The sequence below is a fragment of the Beta vulgaris genome, chromosome 8 (assembly GCF_026745355.1).
Source record: "Beta vulgaris subsp. vulgaris cultivar EL10 chromosome 8, EL10.2, whole genome shotgun sequence".
NCBI lineage: Eukaryota > Viridiplantae > Streptophyta > Magnoliopsida > Caryophyllales > Amaranthaceae > Beta > Beta vulgaris.
The window spans coordinates 14,264,649-14,283,163 of record NC_079209.1 but is presented as its reverse complement, the minus strand read 5'-3'; the positions used below and the strand labels follow the sequence as shown (position 1 = coordinate 14,283,163).

Below are 18,515 nucleotides of genomic sequence, written 5' to 3'. Positions count from 1 at the left end.
TATAAATCAGAAATATTAAACAAAGTTAACAGTTAACAAAGTGAAAAACGTGAACAATATCGAAGTATAAAGGTGTGTATATAAAAAAGAAAAAAATAAAATATCTAAGATACAACTTTGGCTAGGACTATATCCCATATACAAGAGTTCAAAACTAATGAAAACGTTGGTTCCATTTCACATAGAAATTTTTGGTTGGATTGTGCTACTTGATTAAATACCAGAGACAGCTTATGGAGATTGGGTATCATTGAAAGCTCGAAAAATAATTATGTGCTATGCAATAATCATTCGAAAACTGTACACCATTTATTCATGGGCTGCCCCGTAGCCTCGGAATTTTGGTACCGTTGGCTGGAAATTTGGGGAGAATCATGGGTCTTCCCTTTGTCCTTAAAAGACATCCATCAACAGTGAAATTCTCCCTTCAATTGATCTTTTATTAGAAAAAATTGGAAGGTAATCACAACAAGAATCCGCGCTTTTAGCGTCTGAATTTACCGTCCGGCACCGTAAGCGGACGGTAAATTCAACATTACCGTCGGATAACAATCAGACGCAAATTAGAGTCTGTTTTTCAAAAATTAGCGTCCGTCTATGGAGCGGACGCAAATTACCGTCCGTTTATCAAAAATTAGCGTCCGACTTTTAACCGGACGGTAATTAGCGTCCGTGTTTGATTAATTAGCGTCCGAAAATGCGGACGCTAATTATAATCCATATTAAAATAAATCGACCAAATTCCCGTTTAAACACGTACGTGGCAGCCCGGCCTTTGCTTTCATTCTCCTCATATAATAAGCCGCTCAAACCCTAACTCCCTCAAAACCTAACTCCCTCTTTCACCTGTCAAACTCTCATTCTCTCTCTCTCTCACTTACGCGGCCCTCCCTCCCCTCTCTCTCCTCTTCCGACCCTAAATCCCTAAATCCCTAAATCCCCTCTTCGGATCTAACCACCATGCGAACAAAGCCTCAACCGCCCACAAACCATCAAGCAACTCCGCACGATCCATCGTTTTTGTCGCGTCATTGAAACTATTTGTCGCCGCCGAAAGTGTTCGTCGCGTTCATCGAAGAACTCCGCTCAGCATCGAAGATCCGGTGGGTTTTCTGGTTTTTTGGTTCGTGGGGTAGGTGGGTTTTCTGGGTTTTTATTTAAAATGTTTTTTTTTATATATTTTTCGATTTTTTTTTTTGTTTTTCGGGGGTTAGTATTGTGGTAGATCTATGTTTTTTTATGAACATCTTTGTCCTTTTTTTTCTATAAAAAAATTCCATCTTCCCCTATAAAGTATTTGTATATATTTCAGTTTGATTTTTTTTTTAAAAAAAATTTGGGTTTTGTGGTTTTTTAATTTCGTTTTTTAATTTTAATTTCGTTTTCTGTTTTTTTTTTTTAAAAAAATTTATTTTCTGTTTTGATTTTTCGTACTTATTTTTTGTCATTCAGATTTTTTATTATGAGTTGCGGGTTTGTGGGTTATGGGGTTCGGATTTTATTAATTTTTCAGTTAATCTTTGGTTATTTTCTTGTTAATTTGGTTAATTTTGGTTAATCTCATTTAATTATGCTTGGGTTAAATTTTGGTGTTAAAGTTTTGTTGTTTTAATTCTATGGTTGCAGATCTTGGTGGTTGCAGATCAGATGTGTTCAAGGATTATTTGAAGAGATTGAATCCAAATATTAGTTGAATAGATGTATTTTTTTTTTTGAATAAGTGAATAGAAGTAATTTTGAAATACTGTCTTCCATATGAGAAGAGATTGGTTTTGTTTCATATTGTAGTTGATGTAATCTTTTTATTTAACATTTTAGTTCAAGTAATTTTGTTCTAGATATTACTGAGGGATGTAAAATATGTTGCATTTACCATAATAATTAATAAGAAGTACTTCCATTTATGTTTCAATTTCATGTTTCAATTCCAATTTTTTTTTCTTTTCATTTTGTGTTCACATTATTAAGAGAAAATGAAACTAGTGACTCAAAAGGACATTTAGCGTTTAGCATTGATGTATTGGCCATTTAGCGCTGATTGTACTGGACATTTAGCGTCCGATTTTGTCCATTTAGCGTCTGATTTTCAGACGCTAATTAGCATCCGTCATTTCAGACGCTAATTAGCGTCTGAAAAGTCGGACGCTAATTAGGGTCTGAAAATCAGACGCTAAATGGACAAAATCGGACGCTAAATTTTTAGCGTCCGCTTGTCGGACGCTAATCCAAGTATTAGCGACCAGGGGTTTTGCATCCGACTTTTAGCGTCCGTTGACGGACGCTAATTCTTTTAGCGTCCGATTCCGCGTTTTTAGCGTCTGATTTTTGCGGAATCTTTGAAAGCAAATAATGTTCAATGAATCAATTGAAAGGCCTCATCATCCTTAGGCTAAGTTGGTGGATGAAGGAATGGGGTGATTATTTCCCCTTTAGCTCAGATGAAATACTCCGAAACCCGACTTGTCTACTTTGGAATTCATCTCGTTCTTCATGCAAATCCTCCTTGAAAGTTGTTGCTGTCGAATCTTTGGCTCCTCCTCCCCATGCCTCGTTGAAATGGAATGTTGACGCCTCTTTCAGCTCAACACTCTCATCTTCATCAATAGGAGGTGTGCTTAGAGATCACCATGGAAAATTCGTGTTGAATTGGTGCAATCAAGTTAGTGGAGGCCGGTGGAACTTGAAGTTCATTATCAATTTCATCCGAGGCAAAACAAAGAAATCCCCGAGTATAACTATTTTCCACAAAAGTCGTGCAACAAACACGGTGGCAGATTCATTAGCAAAGCAAGAATTTAGTAAGAGGGATGAATTTATTGCCTGGCTCTAGTTTTAATCATGTATTCAGTTTGTTTTGAGTAACCCTTCTCTAATTAAAGATGAGTTCATGTAATGAACTTGGGTCCTTTAGCATGTAATGGGCCATACTTCTCTGGTAGCAATGGTACTTCTAAGCCATTAATAAAACAAAACAAATTATCAACAAAAAAAATATATATATATATTGTAAAGTTGGTTCTGGTGGTGGGCAACGAGGAGGGATTCAACGGGGACAACAACCACAGTGGGTAACGTGGAGTGGTGGGCAGCAAGTATGGCCAAGGCTATGTATACCTTAGGTCGTCCCACCCACCCCATACACAACATTTCCTTGGGCCAGGCCCATTGTTCAGCAGCGGTAACAACCTAATTCGAGTATACTTGGGCCACGACCAACCGAAGCATATTCTGCAGTAGTCCCTTCTATGCCAACCGACATTGAAGCCGCGATGCACACTCTTGTTCTTAATCCTCCTGATGCAAACTGGTATATGGACACTGGCGCCACCTGTCATATGACATATACACTAGGTAATCTTTTGTCTTATTTTAACTTGAGCAATAATAATCGTGGTATAATTGTCGGAAATGGTCATTCTATTCCAATTCGTTATAATGGTCACACCAAATTATCTTCCCCAAACCTTCCTTTATCCTTAAACAATGTTCTCCATGCTCCAAATCTCATTAAAAACTTAGATTCAGCTCAAAAATTTACAACTGATAACTCAGTTTTTGTGGAGTTAGATCATTTTGGGTTTTCTGTGAAGGATTTTCAGAGAGAGAATACGTCTAATGAGATGTGACAGTCAAGGACAACTTTATCCCCTCAGCACCACTACTACTCCATCTACCTTTGCTGCTTTAGCTCCTTCTTTGTTGCATGAGCGGCTCGGTCATCCCGAAGCTCCTGTTTTTTATTCTCTTAGGCAAAATAAATTTATTGAATGTACTAAACAATCTCGCGATCATGTTTGTCATTCATGTCCTCTTGGAAAGCATATTCAATCGCCCTTTGTTGCTTCTCATTCATGCACTTTTATGCCATTTAATATTGTGCATTGTGATCTTTGGACTTCTCCCGTTTTGAGCTCTTTAGGCCATAAATATTATCTTGTTGTGTTGTATGAGTATTCTATTATTTGTGGACGCTTCCATTGTCTCAAAAATCTCAAGTTTACTCCACTTTTCTCACTTTTAGAAAATTTATCCACACTCAATTTGAATGGGAAATAAAAAATATCAAATGTGACAATGGTTGGGAGTTTATTAATGGGCCTTTTTGGGCATTTTGTAAGGACATGGGTTATCTCTTTGCCTCTCTTGTCCATACACATCATCTCATAATTGAAAAGCTGACAGAAAAATCTGAACCATTAACAATTTTGTTCGCACTCTCATGGCCCATGCTACCATACCCCCAAACCTCTTGCATCATGCATTGCAAATGGCTACTCACCTACTTAATATTCTTCCAAGTAAGACTTTAGCATACCAATCCCCCCTCAAAATTCTTTATCAACGAGATCCTGCATATTCTCATCTCCGGGTTTTTGGTTGCTTATGCTTCCTTCTTTTTCCCTCATCTACTATAAATAAAATTCAACCTCGCTCCATTCTGTGAGTTTTTCAGGGCTACCCTTCCCATCATCGTGGATATAAATGCTACGACTTGTTATTCAAAATGATTATTATTAGTCGTCACGTTATATTTGATGAGCAACATTTCCCTTTGCCTCCTCAAAATATTTACGTGCCTCCCTCATATGAATTTCTAACTGATGACATCTCACCATATTAGAAGAAGATTGTAGAACTGTTTCTCTCTCTAAAAAGTAGTACTCTCTCTAGTGATTGATAACCAGGGGGAAACCTTAGATCCTTGATCTAAGGGCTCTGGGAGTTAGTTACTAGAGTTTCTCTCTTGCTTTGTCCATGGATTCAAATGAATTGCCAAACCCAACGTCGCTAGATGCAAAGATTGATTCTCAAGCTCAAGATATGGAGGATGTTCAATGCAACTTAGGTTCACAGGACAAGCCAGCCAAGGGTTCGTTTAAGGAGGTAGTAGCGAACTCTACTCACTGGTTTAAGGAGGCTAAGGCTATTTTCCTCAATTCTATGGATTGGGAGGAACCAGAAGTAGAGGTCCCTAAAGGTGATAATGTTGTTTTATTCTCTAATGAAAAATTACATGCACTTAGGAAACCTTGGAGTCCAACTCTGATGGGTAAGTGTTTGGGAATCTCTGTTAGACCATCTTTCATGACTCAGAGGATTCGAGTATTGTGGAAACCGAGGGGCACCGTGGAGGTCATTGATCTGGGGAAGGGAGTCTTTCTGTTTCGATTTAGTCTCCAGGATGATTATGAAAGGGCCTTATTTGGAGGGCCATGGTATGTCCTTGATCATTATTTGATGATAAATCGTTGGAAACCTAACTTTAGGCCAACTGAAGATCAATTTGATAAGCTTGCGATATGGGTTCATTTTCCAGAACTGCCTGTCGAATATTATGATAAGGAGGCTCTTCATTCAATAGCAAGCAAAGTGGGTAAGCCAATCCGAGTTGATTATGCAACGAACAACTTATCAAGAGCGCGTTATGCCCGTGTTTGTGTGGAAATCTCCCTGGAAAAACCAATCCTTACTAGAGTATGGGTGATGAATCATTGGCAGCCAATTTTATGAGAATTTGCATACTCTTTGTTTCCATTGTGGGCGAGTTGGCCATCAAAAGGCGAATTGCTCAGTAAGGAAGGAGGAGGGTTTGGAGGCCCAATCAGATGTGCAAGGGTTGTTAGGTGAGACTTTAGCAGAAACTGCCAATGTTAGACAGGTGTTGCGTTTAGGGGATACACCTGGCAAAACTGTTGTTCAACCAACACAGTTGGCGGATAAACAAGATCTTCTGAAACCTTCTGGATTTTCTCAGTTAGAAAAGGGGGAAGGTAATGTTCAAACTGGGCCTCGGATGGAGCCTGATGGGCCTTGGACTGTGGTTGTTCACAGGAAGAAGCCAAACTATAATATAAATCCGGGTCAGCAAATGAAGCAAAACAAAGGAAAAGCCATTGTTAATCACACCTCGTTAGTTGCTCAAGTATCTAGAAAAATTAAAGTCAACCAGTTTAATTCTAACGGCGCATCCACTAGTAACTACTGGAGAAGTTTAGAAACACAACTAAAGATCCTCAAATCCCATGCACAATATCCGAAGATGATTGCGAGAGTTTCGAGGTTTCCAACTCAATGTCTCTGCCTCTTGCTCTTCCGGTTAACCCTTCCAATTCTTTGTCTTCCTTTCAAAAACCTGGACACTTGGCGGAACGGGGTATTCCTAACCCAACCATGATTAATTCCCATATAAACCAAGATCAATGCATGCAACTTGATTCACCTTCCTCCTTGATAATCACTCCCACGGATATTCTCAGTTCACAGCCTCATGGAAAAGTCCAAGGAAAATTTCCCCTCCATGGTAGATCAAAAAGTAGAGAACTCTCAACCATTGGAGACTCTCTTAGTCTCAACCCAATCCTCTCAACTCATTCGCCCCATTGCCCCTCCTCCAACTCATGTCCATCCACCACTCCTGAATGCCCCTCCACTTCGCCTCATACCTCCACCAAACCCTCCCCAACAATCTCCTCCGAAACACCTGAATGTCTCCTCGCACAAAACCCCAAATCTCCTAAATCTGTTTCCATCTCACCCTCAACCGCTCCTTTGGAGTTCTCTTCGCAACCCGATTTCTCTTCCAAAGTTGGAGATGATGGTAGGCACTCTCAAAAGCTTAACTCCCACCAACCCTTCGCTAAGTTCCCTCGTGAAAAATCCAGTTCATCGCAACCTGAGCCAAAGACAACTTCAACCTCCCCCCTCAAATATTCCCACCTTTCCCTTACTATTAAAAAGTCACGCTCTAGACCTAGAATCAACGCAATTCAACATAGCAATGTTTTATGTTCAAAGGGAAGTAGTGGGGTTGCAATTAGAAACTCGCCACTCAATATTTGTGATGGAGAAGCTGGAAATAAATGCAATGGTAACGCCGATAAGTTTGACGGACATTTGGAGCCTGGGCATGTCTCAGATATGGAAGGATTGGGAAAGGTTCATGAAGCCCATATCAAGGAAAGGGAAGGAGGTGATGAGCAGTAGTAGCGATCCGAATCCCATTATTTTACCGGATTTGAAAATGAAGATAATCACTTGGAATGTTAGGGGAGCCTCGAATAATGCTTTTGTTTCACATGCATGGGATGTGGTTCGTTTTCATAACCCCTCCATCTTTGTCATTTTTGAAACTAAAGCGGAGGAACGTCGTGCTAGACAAGTTACTAAGCTTTTAGGGTTTGATGATTTTAAAGCTATGCCTCCTCATGGGTTGAAGGGAGGTATATGGCTTATGTGGAAGCGAAATGTAAAACTAGTTAGTTGGAGTGAAGTCTCTCCGTATTACTTCCACTCCTTGTTCAAGTTTATCCCTAATAAACCGGAAGTGCTCATTATGGGTATGCATGCCCCTGCTACAGCTAAAGAGAGACATCAGATGTGGCGAAATATGGAGCAGAATCTTCCTCCTGACCAGGTGCCTTGGATGGTTGTGGGAGACTTGAATGAGGTGAGGAGTCAGGGGGAGAAGACCGGTGGTAGGGTGTTTCGCTCCACACAATGTAAGGACCTTAACTCCTTCATGGATGCGTTATGCCTAGTTGATCTTGGGTTTGATGGTAATCCGTTTACATGGACAAATGCAAGAGAGGGTACGGCTTTGATTCGAGAGCGCTTGGATAGGGCCTTAGCTAATCATACTTGGATCACTCAATTTTCGGGAACGCAGGTAAGCCATCTACCAAGAACATACTCTGATCATTGCCCTATATCAATTAATTTAAACACTTCCATTTCTTCCTCTAAAAATTATCCATTTCGTGTAAAGAGGCTTGGTTAGGGCATCCGGATTTTAAGGACTTTTTTGTTAGCAACTGGTTACATCCTAGAGTAGATTTTCTTGCTGGAAGAGATAAATTCCTTAGAAATATTCGTGCTTGGGATGGGAACGTGTTTGGTAACTTGACTTTACAGAAAAAGAGAATTCATGCAAGATTGAATGGGATCCAAACTTCTCTCTCGTTGCGTAATTCTGACTTTTTAGTTCATCTGGAGAAGCAACTTCTTCTAGATCTGAATAATATACATCATGTTGAAAGAAGAATCTGGGCTCAAAAAGCTGGGTTCTATTGGCGGAATTTTGGAGACTATAATACTCGCTATTTTCACGTGTTGGCTAAGATTAAAAAATCTAAAGGAAAAATACATGCATTGCAAGATTTAGATGGAAACTGGGTTTTTGATGATTTGCATCTAAAAAATATGGCAAGAAAAGCTTTCATGAACATCTTTTCTACTAAACATTCCTTTAGCAAACGTATGCATTCTTTCGAATCTCACATTCATATTTTGCATGAGGATGGCCTTGATCTAACAAAAATGTTTTCAAAAGAAGAAGTAGAGGTCATTGTTAAGTCCATGGCTCCTTTAAAAAGTCCAGGGCCGGATGGTATTCAACCCATCTTTTACCAAAAATTCTGGGGTATTCTTAATGATCACTTGGTATGTTTTTTAAATGATTGCTTTGATAAAGGTGTTGTTCCAGATTCTATTAACAGGTCTTACATATGTCTCATTCCAAAAAAGGAAGCCCCTACTGTTATAAATGATTTTCGTCCAATTGGCCTTTGTAATACTATCCTCAAACTTTTAACCAATTCCATTGCTGCTAGGTTGCGTAATATCATGCCTAATTTGATTAATCACCTTCAAACTAGCTTCATTCTAGACAGGACCATAGATGAAAACATCATTATTCTTAAAGAGGTTGCTCATATGTTCAAAAAGGTTAAGAGGGGCAAAAATGTTATGGCTATCAAGATTGATCTCACTAAGGCCTTTGATAGTTTGGAATGGGCTTTCATTAGAGAGACCTTGCTTGGGTTTAAGTTTCCGGTTAAGCTAGTTAATATCATCATGAGTGTTATCACGTCCCCCTCAATTTCTGTTTTGTGGAATGGTGAAATTACAAATGATTTCCTGCCTACAAGAGGGATTCGCCAGGGTGACCCTCTCTCACCCTACATTTTTGTGTTGTGCATGGAAAGACATAGTCAATTAATTCATGAAAAGGTTAACCTTAATCTTTGGAAGCCTCTGAAAATTGCCAAAGACATTGGTCTCTCCCATCTTTTTTATGCAGATGATGTTTTCCTTTTTGGGAAAGCGTCACGGGCAAATTTAGATGTAATTCTAGGGGTTTTGAAAGATTTCGGGGAACTTTCGGGTCTTTTCCTTAATGCCTCAAAATCAACTATCATTGTTCCTCGAAAGATGGATCATAATGTTAGGCATTCTATCTCTAGCCATTGTAATCTGCGTGTTTCCTCGGACTTTGGGAATTATTTGGGGATCCAGATTTCTCCTAATAAGCTCAGGAAGTCTGATTATATGGGCCTTATGGACAAGACTAAGGATAGAATTCGAGGATGGCAGGCTAAACTCTTAAATATGGCGGGTAGATGCACTCTTATCAAATCGGTTCTTAACACTTACCCTCTTTATGCTATGCAAACAAACATTATTCCTATGAGTGTTCTTGATGAGTTGCAAAAAAATACCAAACGTTTCTTGTGTAATAAGGTAGGTCAAAGGCACTATATTTCTCGAACCTCATGGAGTCAAGTTTGTAATCCTATGAAAGTAGGGGGCCTTGGGATTAGGGACCTTAGGAGATGGAATACTTGCTTTATGGCCAAATTGGGGTGGAAATTCCTAACGCAACCTACTAAACTCTGGGTCCAAATCTTGAAAGCTAAGTATTGTAGAGGTTCTAACTTTCTTGATGCTATTCCTAACCAGTCTCAGTCTTCTATTTGGAGGGATATCTTTAAAGGGAGGGAGCTCTTGAACAAAGGGCTTGTCTTTAATATTGGGAATGGGGAAGACATTTCTTTATGGTATCATCATTGGGTTGGTGATGGACCTCTTTATAAACATAGAGACATTTCTATCCCTGATTCTAAGGCTCATTGGAGGGTGGCTCGAATTATTCGTAATGGAACTTGGTATTTGGACTCTATTATTTCCTTGCTCCCTCAGGATATTGTCCTTGAAATAAAAGCTATTCCGCTTCCTAAGCTAGCTGTGGTTAAGGATGGTCTAAGATGGGCTTTCTCCAAAGATGGCCAATTTGATATTAAATCTGCCTACCATAGTACTGAGAATCATGTTCACTCCATTTGGCCTGTTCAAAATCTATGGTCTAAACTCTGGAAAATTCATGCTCCTTTTAAATATAAAATGTTGTTGTGGAATGTTGTTCATGGAATCCTCCCAACTGCTGAAAATTTACAATTGAAAATTCATCATTTTGATCCTCAATGTCAATGCTGCTATAATCAGATTGAAACCCATCTGCATCTTTTCAGATTATGTTTTCATGCTAGCATTCTTTGGAAGCACATTTTCCAGTTTTTTAACTTAGCCAAACAGGTGGATGTAGTAAGTTTCTTTAATAGTGACTGGTATGATTGGATTCTGTTTAACTTCAGGCAACCGAAAGGTTGGCTTGAGATCTTTGTTATTGCCATATGGCATATTTGGAAGAACAGAAACAAAGCGGTCTTTGATGGAGTAATGGCAAGATCTTCTACGCAATACAATCATTTTTTTATTGACTATCTGCATAACAATGATGCTTTCCTAAAACAGAATGTGACAAATCAGAAGGTCAGTCAACCCACTGTTTGGAGACCTCCAGTTCATGGCTATCTGAAGTTGAACACAGATGGTGCTTGGAAATCAAATAATAAGGCAAGTGGAGGTGGCGTAATAAGAAGAACTGATGGGTCTTGGTTTATGGGCTTTTCGACAAAGTTTGATGCTATCAATCCTGCAGCAGCTGAGCTAGCAACTATTAGAGAAGGTTTATCTCTGGCTAAGGACCATAACATCAGCAGGTTAGAGGTGGAAACGGATGCCCAAGCCTTGAAGATAATGATGGATAGAGCTGAGAAACTTCCCCATCATCAGCTCAGCGCGATTATATGTGATATAGTCAAGTTACTTAAAACCAACTGGGTGGTTGTCTTCCTTCACGCAAAGAGGGATGCTAACATGGTTGCTCACAAGTTAGCTAAGTTTGGCATGGATATGGAGAGGGACAAGGTCACTCACACTGCTCCCCCTCAATGTGTATTGCAGGAATACATGCAAGAGCTGGTCAATCCAATAGCCCAGTAATTAGCAAGTTATGTAGTTGTTGCTGCTATATCTTAAGCTTTTATCATCTGGATAATTTTGTTCTTTTGTTTCCAAGCTTAGCTCTTGCTGCACTGATATTTTGTAAGCTACTGAACTATTAATATAATCGTTTGTTTGTGTTAAAAAAAAAAAGACATCTCACCATATTTAATACACCACTCAACCTCACAAAATTGCCCAACCTTACAAACACCCTCTCCACCTACTGCTTGGCCCATATCTCTCCGTAACCCACCTCCAAATTCCCACATTTAGTGGGTTCACCTACTCCTAACACGCATGATCGCACCTTGTTAGATTTTGGGCCTTCTGCTCAAAGCCCAACGCTATCTCCCCCTTCCCTTACTTCTCCATCTCCTACTACCTTGGAGTGTGGGGTGAGAACTAAATTGAGAATCCTCTTTGTAAGGGGTAAGAATTAAACCCCTGTTACAGGGTGGAAGGAGGACCTCACACAACCACTAAGCGGTCTTTATATTACCTTTATTTCTAGTTGATCTATATAATTTGACTTTCATGCTTGCCAACATGAAACTTTCAATTATGAACAGGTAAGTATTATAAAAATTGATATTTGAAAAAAAAAAAAAAACAAATCTAACAAGCTAGATCTCACATAATTAATATTTGATTATATGTTGATATACCTATGTATAAATCACAAGTGTGTATATCTTTGACGTTTGGATGTTAAACCAGCTTCTCCTTTTAAGAAATTGTTGGATGGAACACTACTTTCTTTTGTCCAATTAATATTTTAATTAAGTGGATGATATTTGAAGCTTTTTTGTTTAGTGTGTCTTTTTAACATATAATCAAATTATAAAAATGCAAAAAAAAAAACAGCATTCAATGTCCATCTATAATTTTAACTTGTCTCAATTCTCAAATTTCCTAGCAACAAAAAAATAAATAAAGAAAAGTACCTACCGTTGTGGTTACGACCTACAACCACAACAATAGCTTCAGAACTTATTGGAGTATTGGTTACATTTGTTATGATATGAAAACTGCAGCAATAGCCCCTAAAAAAACCGCAACAAAACATTATTATTCTACTAGTATTTAATTAGAACTCTTCTTAAACTCTGAGTTAAAACTCTGATAACTGGTAATTTTATTAGGACAATACAGATCAATTCACAAACACAACCTCACAAAAATTTAAACACCAACGTAAAATTTGGCACACCACAAAGCAATGCAGCTACCGCTACAAGGAGGAACTGCAAGACAATTCATTACATGAAAACAAGCCAAGGTATCAGTGAAGATCCATGTTACTCAGACTCGAGTTCTAGTGTTTGGCACGGATACGTGTCCAAGTATCCGACTTGACAATATGATAATATGATAGGATAGTCGAGGTAAACCAAAGAGTCCAGGTAACATAGGTAGTAATATTAGTATATTACTTTAAGCTTGTTTCTGCAAGGCCAAAGATTTCTCCCAAGAAGGCCTAGCTAAAATATCCTTGGACCAAGCACTCACATGGGGGCGTTCATCAAACAACTGCTTCACTTGTGTGCCCATCACGTAATGAAGGGGAGGCAAGTGATGAAGATCAGCCAAGCTGAAAGAATCACCAGCCAGGTACTTTGAGTTAGCCAAACGTGCCTCATAAACATCAAGGACCTTAGCTAACTTAGCCTTATTTTCCTCGACTGCAGCATTGTCTGTTTCCAAGCCAAACATGCCCTTATAAACAAGCTCCCAAGCGAGTTTACTAGCTACCGGGTCAAATTGGTGAGCCTCGACTTCCATCCAAACAGCAAGCTCTGCCCTTTGCTTTCCGTCGTTGAATGTAAGAGGAGTTCCGCTGCTTTCATAGGTGTATGCTATGTATTGTGAAATCGCCCTTGATTCTGTTTAAGAATGAAATCTTTGTCACAATTTTTGTTTCAATGAAAAAAACATTTGAAGGATGAATAATAGTATCGTTATGTACATAATCCGTAGAAGTATTTTCTTTTTGTGACATAGGCGATCCATAATAGTTTAAGGTAAAGCATCCTTACCAAAGAGCTTAACGTCTCCATCTTCAAGAGCTGGTACTTGACCAAATGGCTGCAATCATGTGAAGAGAAAAGCTTAAATAACGTTTCTTCTAGAATAACAGATGTGAAACGTGAAGACTAGTGGATACAAGCATGGTTCTTTCAATAATTACAAGGTATCAATTCAAAAGGAGACTTTGATATTCATATCTTTACTTTAATAAAGCGAACAGCAAGCCATCTTCCCACTCAAGGTTAAAATAATCCTTCTAGAATAACAGTATGTTTTAAAGGAAACAAAAGCTTTTAAAATTAAAATAAAGATTTGAAAAAAAAGAAAAGAAATTATACTCTTTTTGTAAGAAATACTCAATCCATTATGAAATAACTACAATATTCTCGACTACATAATTTTCACCATTAGAATCTCTAGCTATTTAGTAGGAGTAAATATTAAAAGAAAAAATAAAAACAAACGAGGGTTTCAAAATTTTGTGCCTTCAAAAAAATAAATTCACACTCGCCAAATCCAATAACATCTTACATAATTAACATTTTTTTATGTAACAAAACAATTTTTTTAAAAAAAATTCAATTGGTAACTACAAAAATAATCTTTCTATGAAGTTGTCATGTACTACCGTACTAGTCTATTCTATAACTGTGACATTAATAATGAAATTGTTATTTTATAACTCTTCCGAGGTTAATCAAAGTCAGATAATCTTATTAGAGCACAAAAGAAATTCCCCTTTATTTATAAGGAGGTGACATTATGAAATTGTACGGAACTAACGATCACATATTTATACCTTGATACTCCCTCTGTTTTTTTTATCGTTCTCACTTAGAATCTTGATATTATTTATACTTAGAGAAAATCTTCTCATTTTGAATTTTGTTTGATTCGTCTTAGTACATTATCAATATTCAATCGTTATAATTTTTAATAATATATAATAAAAGATATTTAAGTTAAAAATATGCATGAGAAAATGTGAACAGAATAGTGAGTACAAAAATTATTATATAAGAAAAAGAAAATAGATGTGACCCTCACCAGTTCTCACCTTATCCTACACCATTTGTCCTTTTACTCCATTAGTCCATTTCATATTTATAAAAGCATCTGTGATCTTTTTTTTATTATTATTCTACACCAGTTCTCACCTTATCCTACACTGTTATCTAACAACCCTCTTAATTATACAATAAATAATTTATAATCTCTTAAATTTATCTTATTAACTTTAACTTTAATTATATTTACTAATACTAAACTGCTGTTATTCATAATAATTATAATCTAGGATAACTATGTATTCTCAACATACACCTTGTTCATTTTCATATATGCTCTCTCAAATTTTTATTAGTTAATCGTATTTCTTTCTGAAATATCACTTATTAATTTACCATTTCTTTTATTTTTATTTTAAAAATAGAACCACTAACTTTCTCTCGCACATACATTTAGCTTTAATATAACAATAGTTTTTCTTTTTTTTTAGAGTTCTAAAATACTATTATGACTCTATTGCTTTAGATATTTATTTTATCTTGCTTTATGATTTGACATAAGATACTAGAGCAATCTTGATTTAATTGCCACCTTTTTTACCATTATCGGAAAAATAAACCAAGTAAACATGTATGGAAACTATAATTTCCAATGGATTACAGTTGTGTAGCCAATCAGTGTTGGTACAATGATACATGCTCGTGATCAAGTTATTACTCCCTCTCTCCCATAATATAGTGCCTACTTCAGTTTTTATGGGTCAAATTTTAAAATCTTTGACCAAATATTCTCATTTGTATATATAAAAATACATATTCTTGTGGGATCTTGTTAGAGTCGTATCAATAGGTATAATTTTATAATATCAACTTTTTATATTTTTTATTAATACGGAATTGAAGATATTAAAGATCAAAGTTACATTTTGAAGACTGTGTAAAACAAAAACAAGCATTATATTATGGGACGGATGGAGTATTATTTCTTTTTTTTTTGAAACATTATTTCTTCTAAAACTCTGTTTAAAAAAATAAATAAATTAATAAAAATTAGAGGAAGTACAAATATTAAACTGGTAGAGATATTTGATAGAGACATTGATAATCATTAATCAGAGTATTGCAACAGGAAGCGTGAAATTGGCAACAAAAAATGAAGGGAGGACGCATCATTAGCAATTAAGCATATATAACCAGAAGATGATTGTATTTGAAAGCTTACGTTAAGCGAGATAAAAGGTTCTTGCTTGTGAGCGCCGGATTTCATGTCAACGTTAACAAATTCGTAATCGAGTCCCTTCTCTTCAACAACGGCCACAGCACGGAGTGTGGCTGTAGAAAAAGGGCTTCCATGAATCTTGATTCCCATGTCTATACGTTAATAATTTTGATGAAAATGGATAATTTTCTTAACAAACAGATAGATCAAAAGATTGAGAGAGAGTTTTGGTTGTTTTACCGATGAAAGCTCATCTATCCCACATACTATATTTATAATAGGACAGGACAAGTGTCTAGAATTCTCCATAAAAAAATACTTCGACCTTTTTTGGATGAGATTTTTCTATGAAACTTTGACTTTTGACTCAGCATTCATCTTACGTCTATCATGACGTAACGTGGGTTGAAATTTTCTTTGGTTCTTGATAACTTTGTTATTAGGGTTATGCTATATGCAGTCCTTAGGGTTGGATATAAGATATGAATATATTACTTAAAATGAAAATAAGTTGTGAATTTATGGAAAAAATTTCAACAATCGATGTAATAAATTATCAATTGATGCAACTTATTTCCATTTTTAGCTTCTTATATATAGCCTTAGGGCTGTATATAGCTTTTTCATTATTAAAATTATATGGTATTATTAAACTATACTGATGTGGTTGGTGGCTGGGTTGTCGTCGGTAGTTTCCTACAGCCCCACTCAATGATTAAAGAAATTGGAATATTGAAATAATAATTCTATATTACATTACATAATGTGAATAAAAGTCTATGCGAACAGTTTATTCGAAAATGTACGGTAAGATGATACTCTGTTTCTATTTCCACAAAAAAGCATGTTAGAGCATGTACAATGGTTGATGTCTCTCCAACTAGCTCTTCACACTCTCTCTCCTATTCTCTCTCTTCAAGCTACTCTCAAAAGCCATGTCTAAAAACACCCAACAACAATAAAATCCTTTAAAGAGCTCTCCATTCAACTTTTTATTATTTTGTGATCCCCATGTCAATAAATGAACCTCATTTCATATTATGATCAAAGTTATATAAATTAAGTTTCATGTAAATTAAATATAATTACAAATTAATCTTTTTCATAATTAAGCAAAGTAGAATTTTTAAAAAACAATATAATTATGAGTGCTAATATTTAATTTTCATAAATTTGGCATGGAATGAAAAATTAACCTACAACATGAAAAACTAATTTTTAAATATCCAATATTAGGCTCATTTTATAGATAAAGGAAAATTATACTTGTTGGCATAATAATTATTACCATTTTTTTTTAATTTTTATAGAAAAGATCATTAAATGGTTGCATGAAGAAAAAAGAATTGAAGTAATTACAATAAAAAGTGGGTCCCACACATTGGAGAGCCATCTCCCCATCAATCCAAATGGTATCTCCCCCAAGAGCCCTTTGGCAAAGTGTCTCCATAGAGAGACACCCAAAACACACCTAAGAGCCCCATTGTTGGGTAAGAGGTGGCTCTCCATTTTCTCTCTCCTTGGAGAGCTAGTTGGAGAGCTAGTTGGAGAGCCCCATTGTACATACTCTTATTAGATCGAAATAGTGATTCATACGGTGTTCATGGGTGGTTAACCACCCCGAAATAACATTTTGGTTCAGTAATTGAAATTATCGGTTCGTTTTTTCTGCGAATCGTAATCGTAACCGCTTAGGCCGGTTATCACCTAAGCAGTTAACCGATTTTTCGATACGGTTTTCCGGTTAACCATTAATCATTATTTAAGCTATACTAACGTTTTACTTAATATGCATATATATTTTCAATTTTTTTGTGCATATATTTTAATATTATATATGTACTCTAATATAAAATGAATTATAAATTGGATAATAAACCAATTGAAAAACATACCTAACACTAAGAATTCACTCTATTTCCTAATTATAGTGTTTATATTAGTACTAGAGTTCTCAAATAATTACATATTTCCTCTAATTATTGTAACTTAGCAACAAATATTAGAATTACTGTAATTGTTTCAAAGTGTTCCACAACAATTAAATAGAGAAAAAAATATATTTCGGTATTTTAGTTAACCGTTCATTCAAAAATCAATACTGTAACCGTACCGTTTAACTGTTAATTTTATAGGTTCGGTAACCGTACCATTAAAAAAAAATTGTCGGTACGGTAACGACTCATTTAGACTGGTTTTCCGGTATGATTTTTCGGTTTCGGTTTTTTTATGAACACCCCTAATGGCCACTAGTGCAAGCTAGGCAGGTCCGTTTGTGCGTCCTAGCAGGCCGGAAAGAGATTTTATGGTCCAAGATCAAACCGTGAAATTTATCGATTGGGCGGGCTGGTCCACAGATTGAAAAACTTAACCCACACAAGATCCATTCCAGTTTTCACTATTCGGAAATCGATTTTGGTGATTTGTGGACCTAGCGAGCTAAACTGAGCTAGCGGGTAGGCCTGATAATTTTTTTTATTTTTAAAATCATTTGATCATTGAAATTATTCATTATTGTTACATAAAATCTGAATTTTTTCTATGCATAATATTAAAAAGATTATTAATTTCTTACATGTGCCAAAATTCAATTTAATTTCATGGGTACCGTCCACGTAGGACAGCACGAGAGAAATATTTTTTTTTTCGCCAAAGTAAACCGCTACTCAAAGTAGCGGTTCAGTTTTAGACCAACCGCTAATTGAAGTTGCGGTTGCCTAAAATAAACCACTACTCGGATTAGCGGTTTATGAGCATGAACTGCCACTCGAAGTAGCGGTTAGTTATGGGGAACTAACTGCTGCCAAACTCTGGGTATATGTAAACCGCTATTTGGAGTAGTTGTTTATTTGCCCGGCCACACGAGCTACTTTTGCTTTCCCATAACTGGCCGAAATGCAAGAAACATCACAAAATCACCTCTCCACATCCTGCAATTTCAGCACCAAATAAGCTAATCTCTGATTTCATCCGACAATAAACAAGTTTACCGGGCCACACATCAATTACCAAGCACTAAGTTCATCTACACATCGATCACAAACTCCAAGTTCATCCATCACAAAATTCATAAAAACTAATGATTAAGCCAAGAACTTCTTAATGATGAAGCAAGATTAAGAAAATGACACATAATG

At 36.6% G+C, this 18,515-nt stretch overlaps 2 protein-coding genes and 1 long non-coding RNA gene across 3 annotated transcripts; 2 read left to right on the top strand and 1 right to left on the bottom strand.

Moving 5' to 3' along the window:
• Positions 1–774: 774 nt before the first annotated feature.
• LOC125494115 (uncharacterized) lies at positions 775–1,912 on the top strand. The gene is made up of 2 exons (XR_007270524.1): positions 775–1,103; positions 1,627–1,912. It is a non-coding gene; the product is annotated as an uncharacterized LOC125494115 (long non-coding RNA).
• Positions 1,913–7,021: 5,109 nt separating this feature from the next.
• On the top strand, positions 7,022–11,121 carry LOC125494124 (uncharacterized). The gene is made up of 2 exons (XM_048637693.1): positions 7,022–7,666; positions 7,912–11,121. The coding sequence occupies exons 1-2, from the start codon at positions 7,022–7,024 to the stop codon at positions 11,119–11,121; spliced, it is 3,855 nt and encodes a 1,284-aa protein (XP_048493650.1).
• Positions 11,122–12,235: 1,114 nt separating this feature from the next.
• LOC104883042 (glutathione S-transferase) lies at positions 12,236–15,640 on the bottom strand. The gene is made up of 3 exons (XM_010667483.4): positions 15,382–15,640; positions 13,161–13,209; positions 12,236–13,007 (listed from the first exon to the last, which is right to left on the bottom strand). The coding sequence occupies exons 1-3, from the start codon at positions 15,526–15,528 to the stop codon at positions 12,559–12,561; spliced, it is 645 nt and encodes a 214-aa protein (XP_010665785.1). The 5' UTR covers positions 15,529–15,640; the 3' UTR covers positions 12,236–12,558.
• Positions 15,641–18,515: the final 2,875 nt, after the last annotated feature.

Coding starts and splice junctions, on each gene's coding strand:
- LOC125494124 (XM_048637693.1), top strand. CDS start 7,022: ATGAAGATAATCACTTGGAATGTTAGGGGAGCCTCGAATAATGCTTTT. Junction 7,667..7,911: donor CTCAATTTTCGGGAACGCAG/GTAAGCCATCTA, acceptor TTGACTTTACAG/AAAAAGAGAATTCATGCAAG.
- LOC104883042 (XM_010667483.4), bottom strand. CDS start 15,528: ATGGGAATCAAGATTCATGGAAGCCCTTTTTCTACAGCCACACTCCGT. Junction 13,210..15,381: donor AACCTTTTATCTCGCTTAAC/GTAAGCTTTCAA, acceptor ACATGATTGCAG/CCATTTGGTCAAGTACCAGC. Junction 13,008..13,160: donor TGGAGACGTTAAGCTCTTTG/GTAAGGATGCTT, acceptor ATTCTTAAACAG/AATCAAGGGCGATTTCACAA.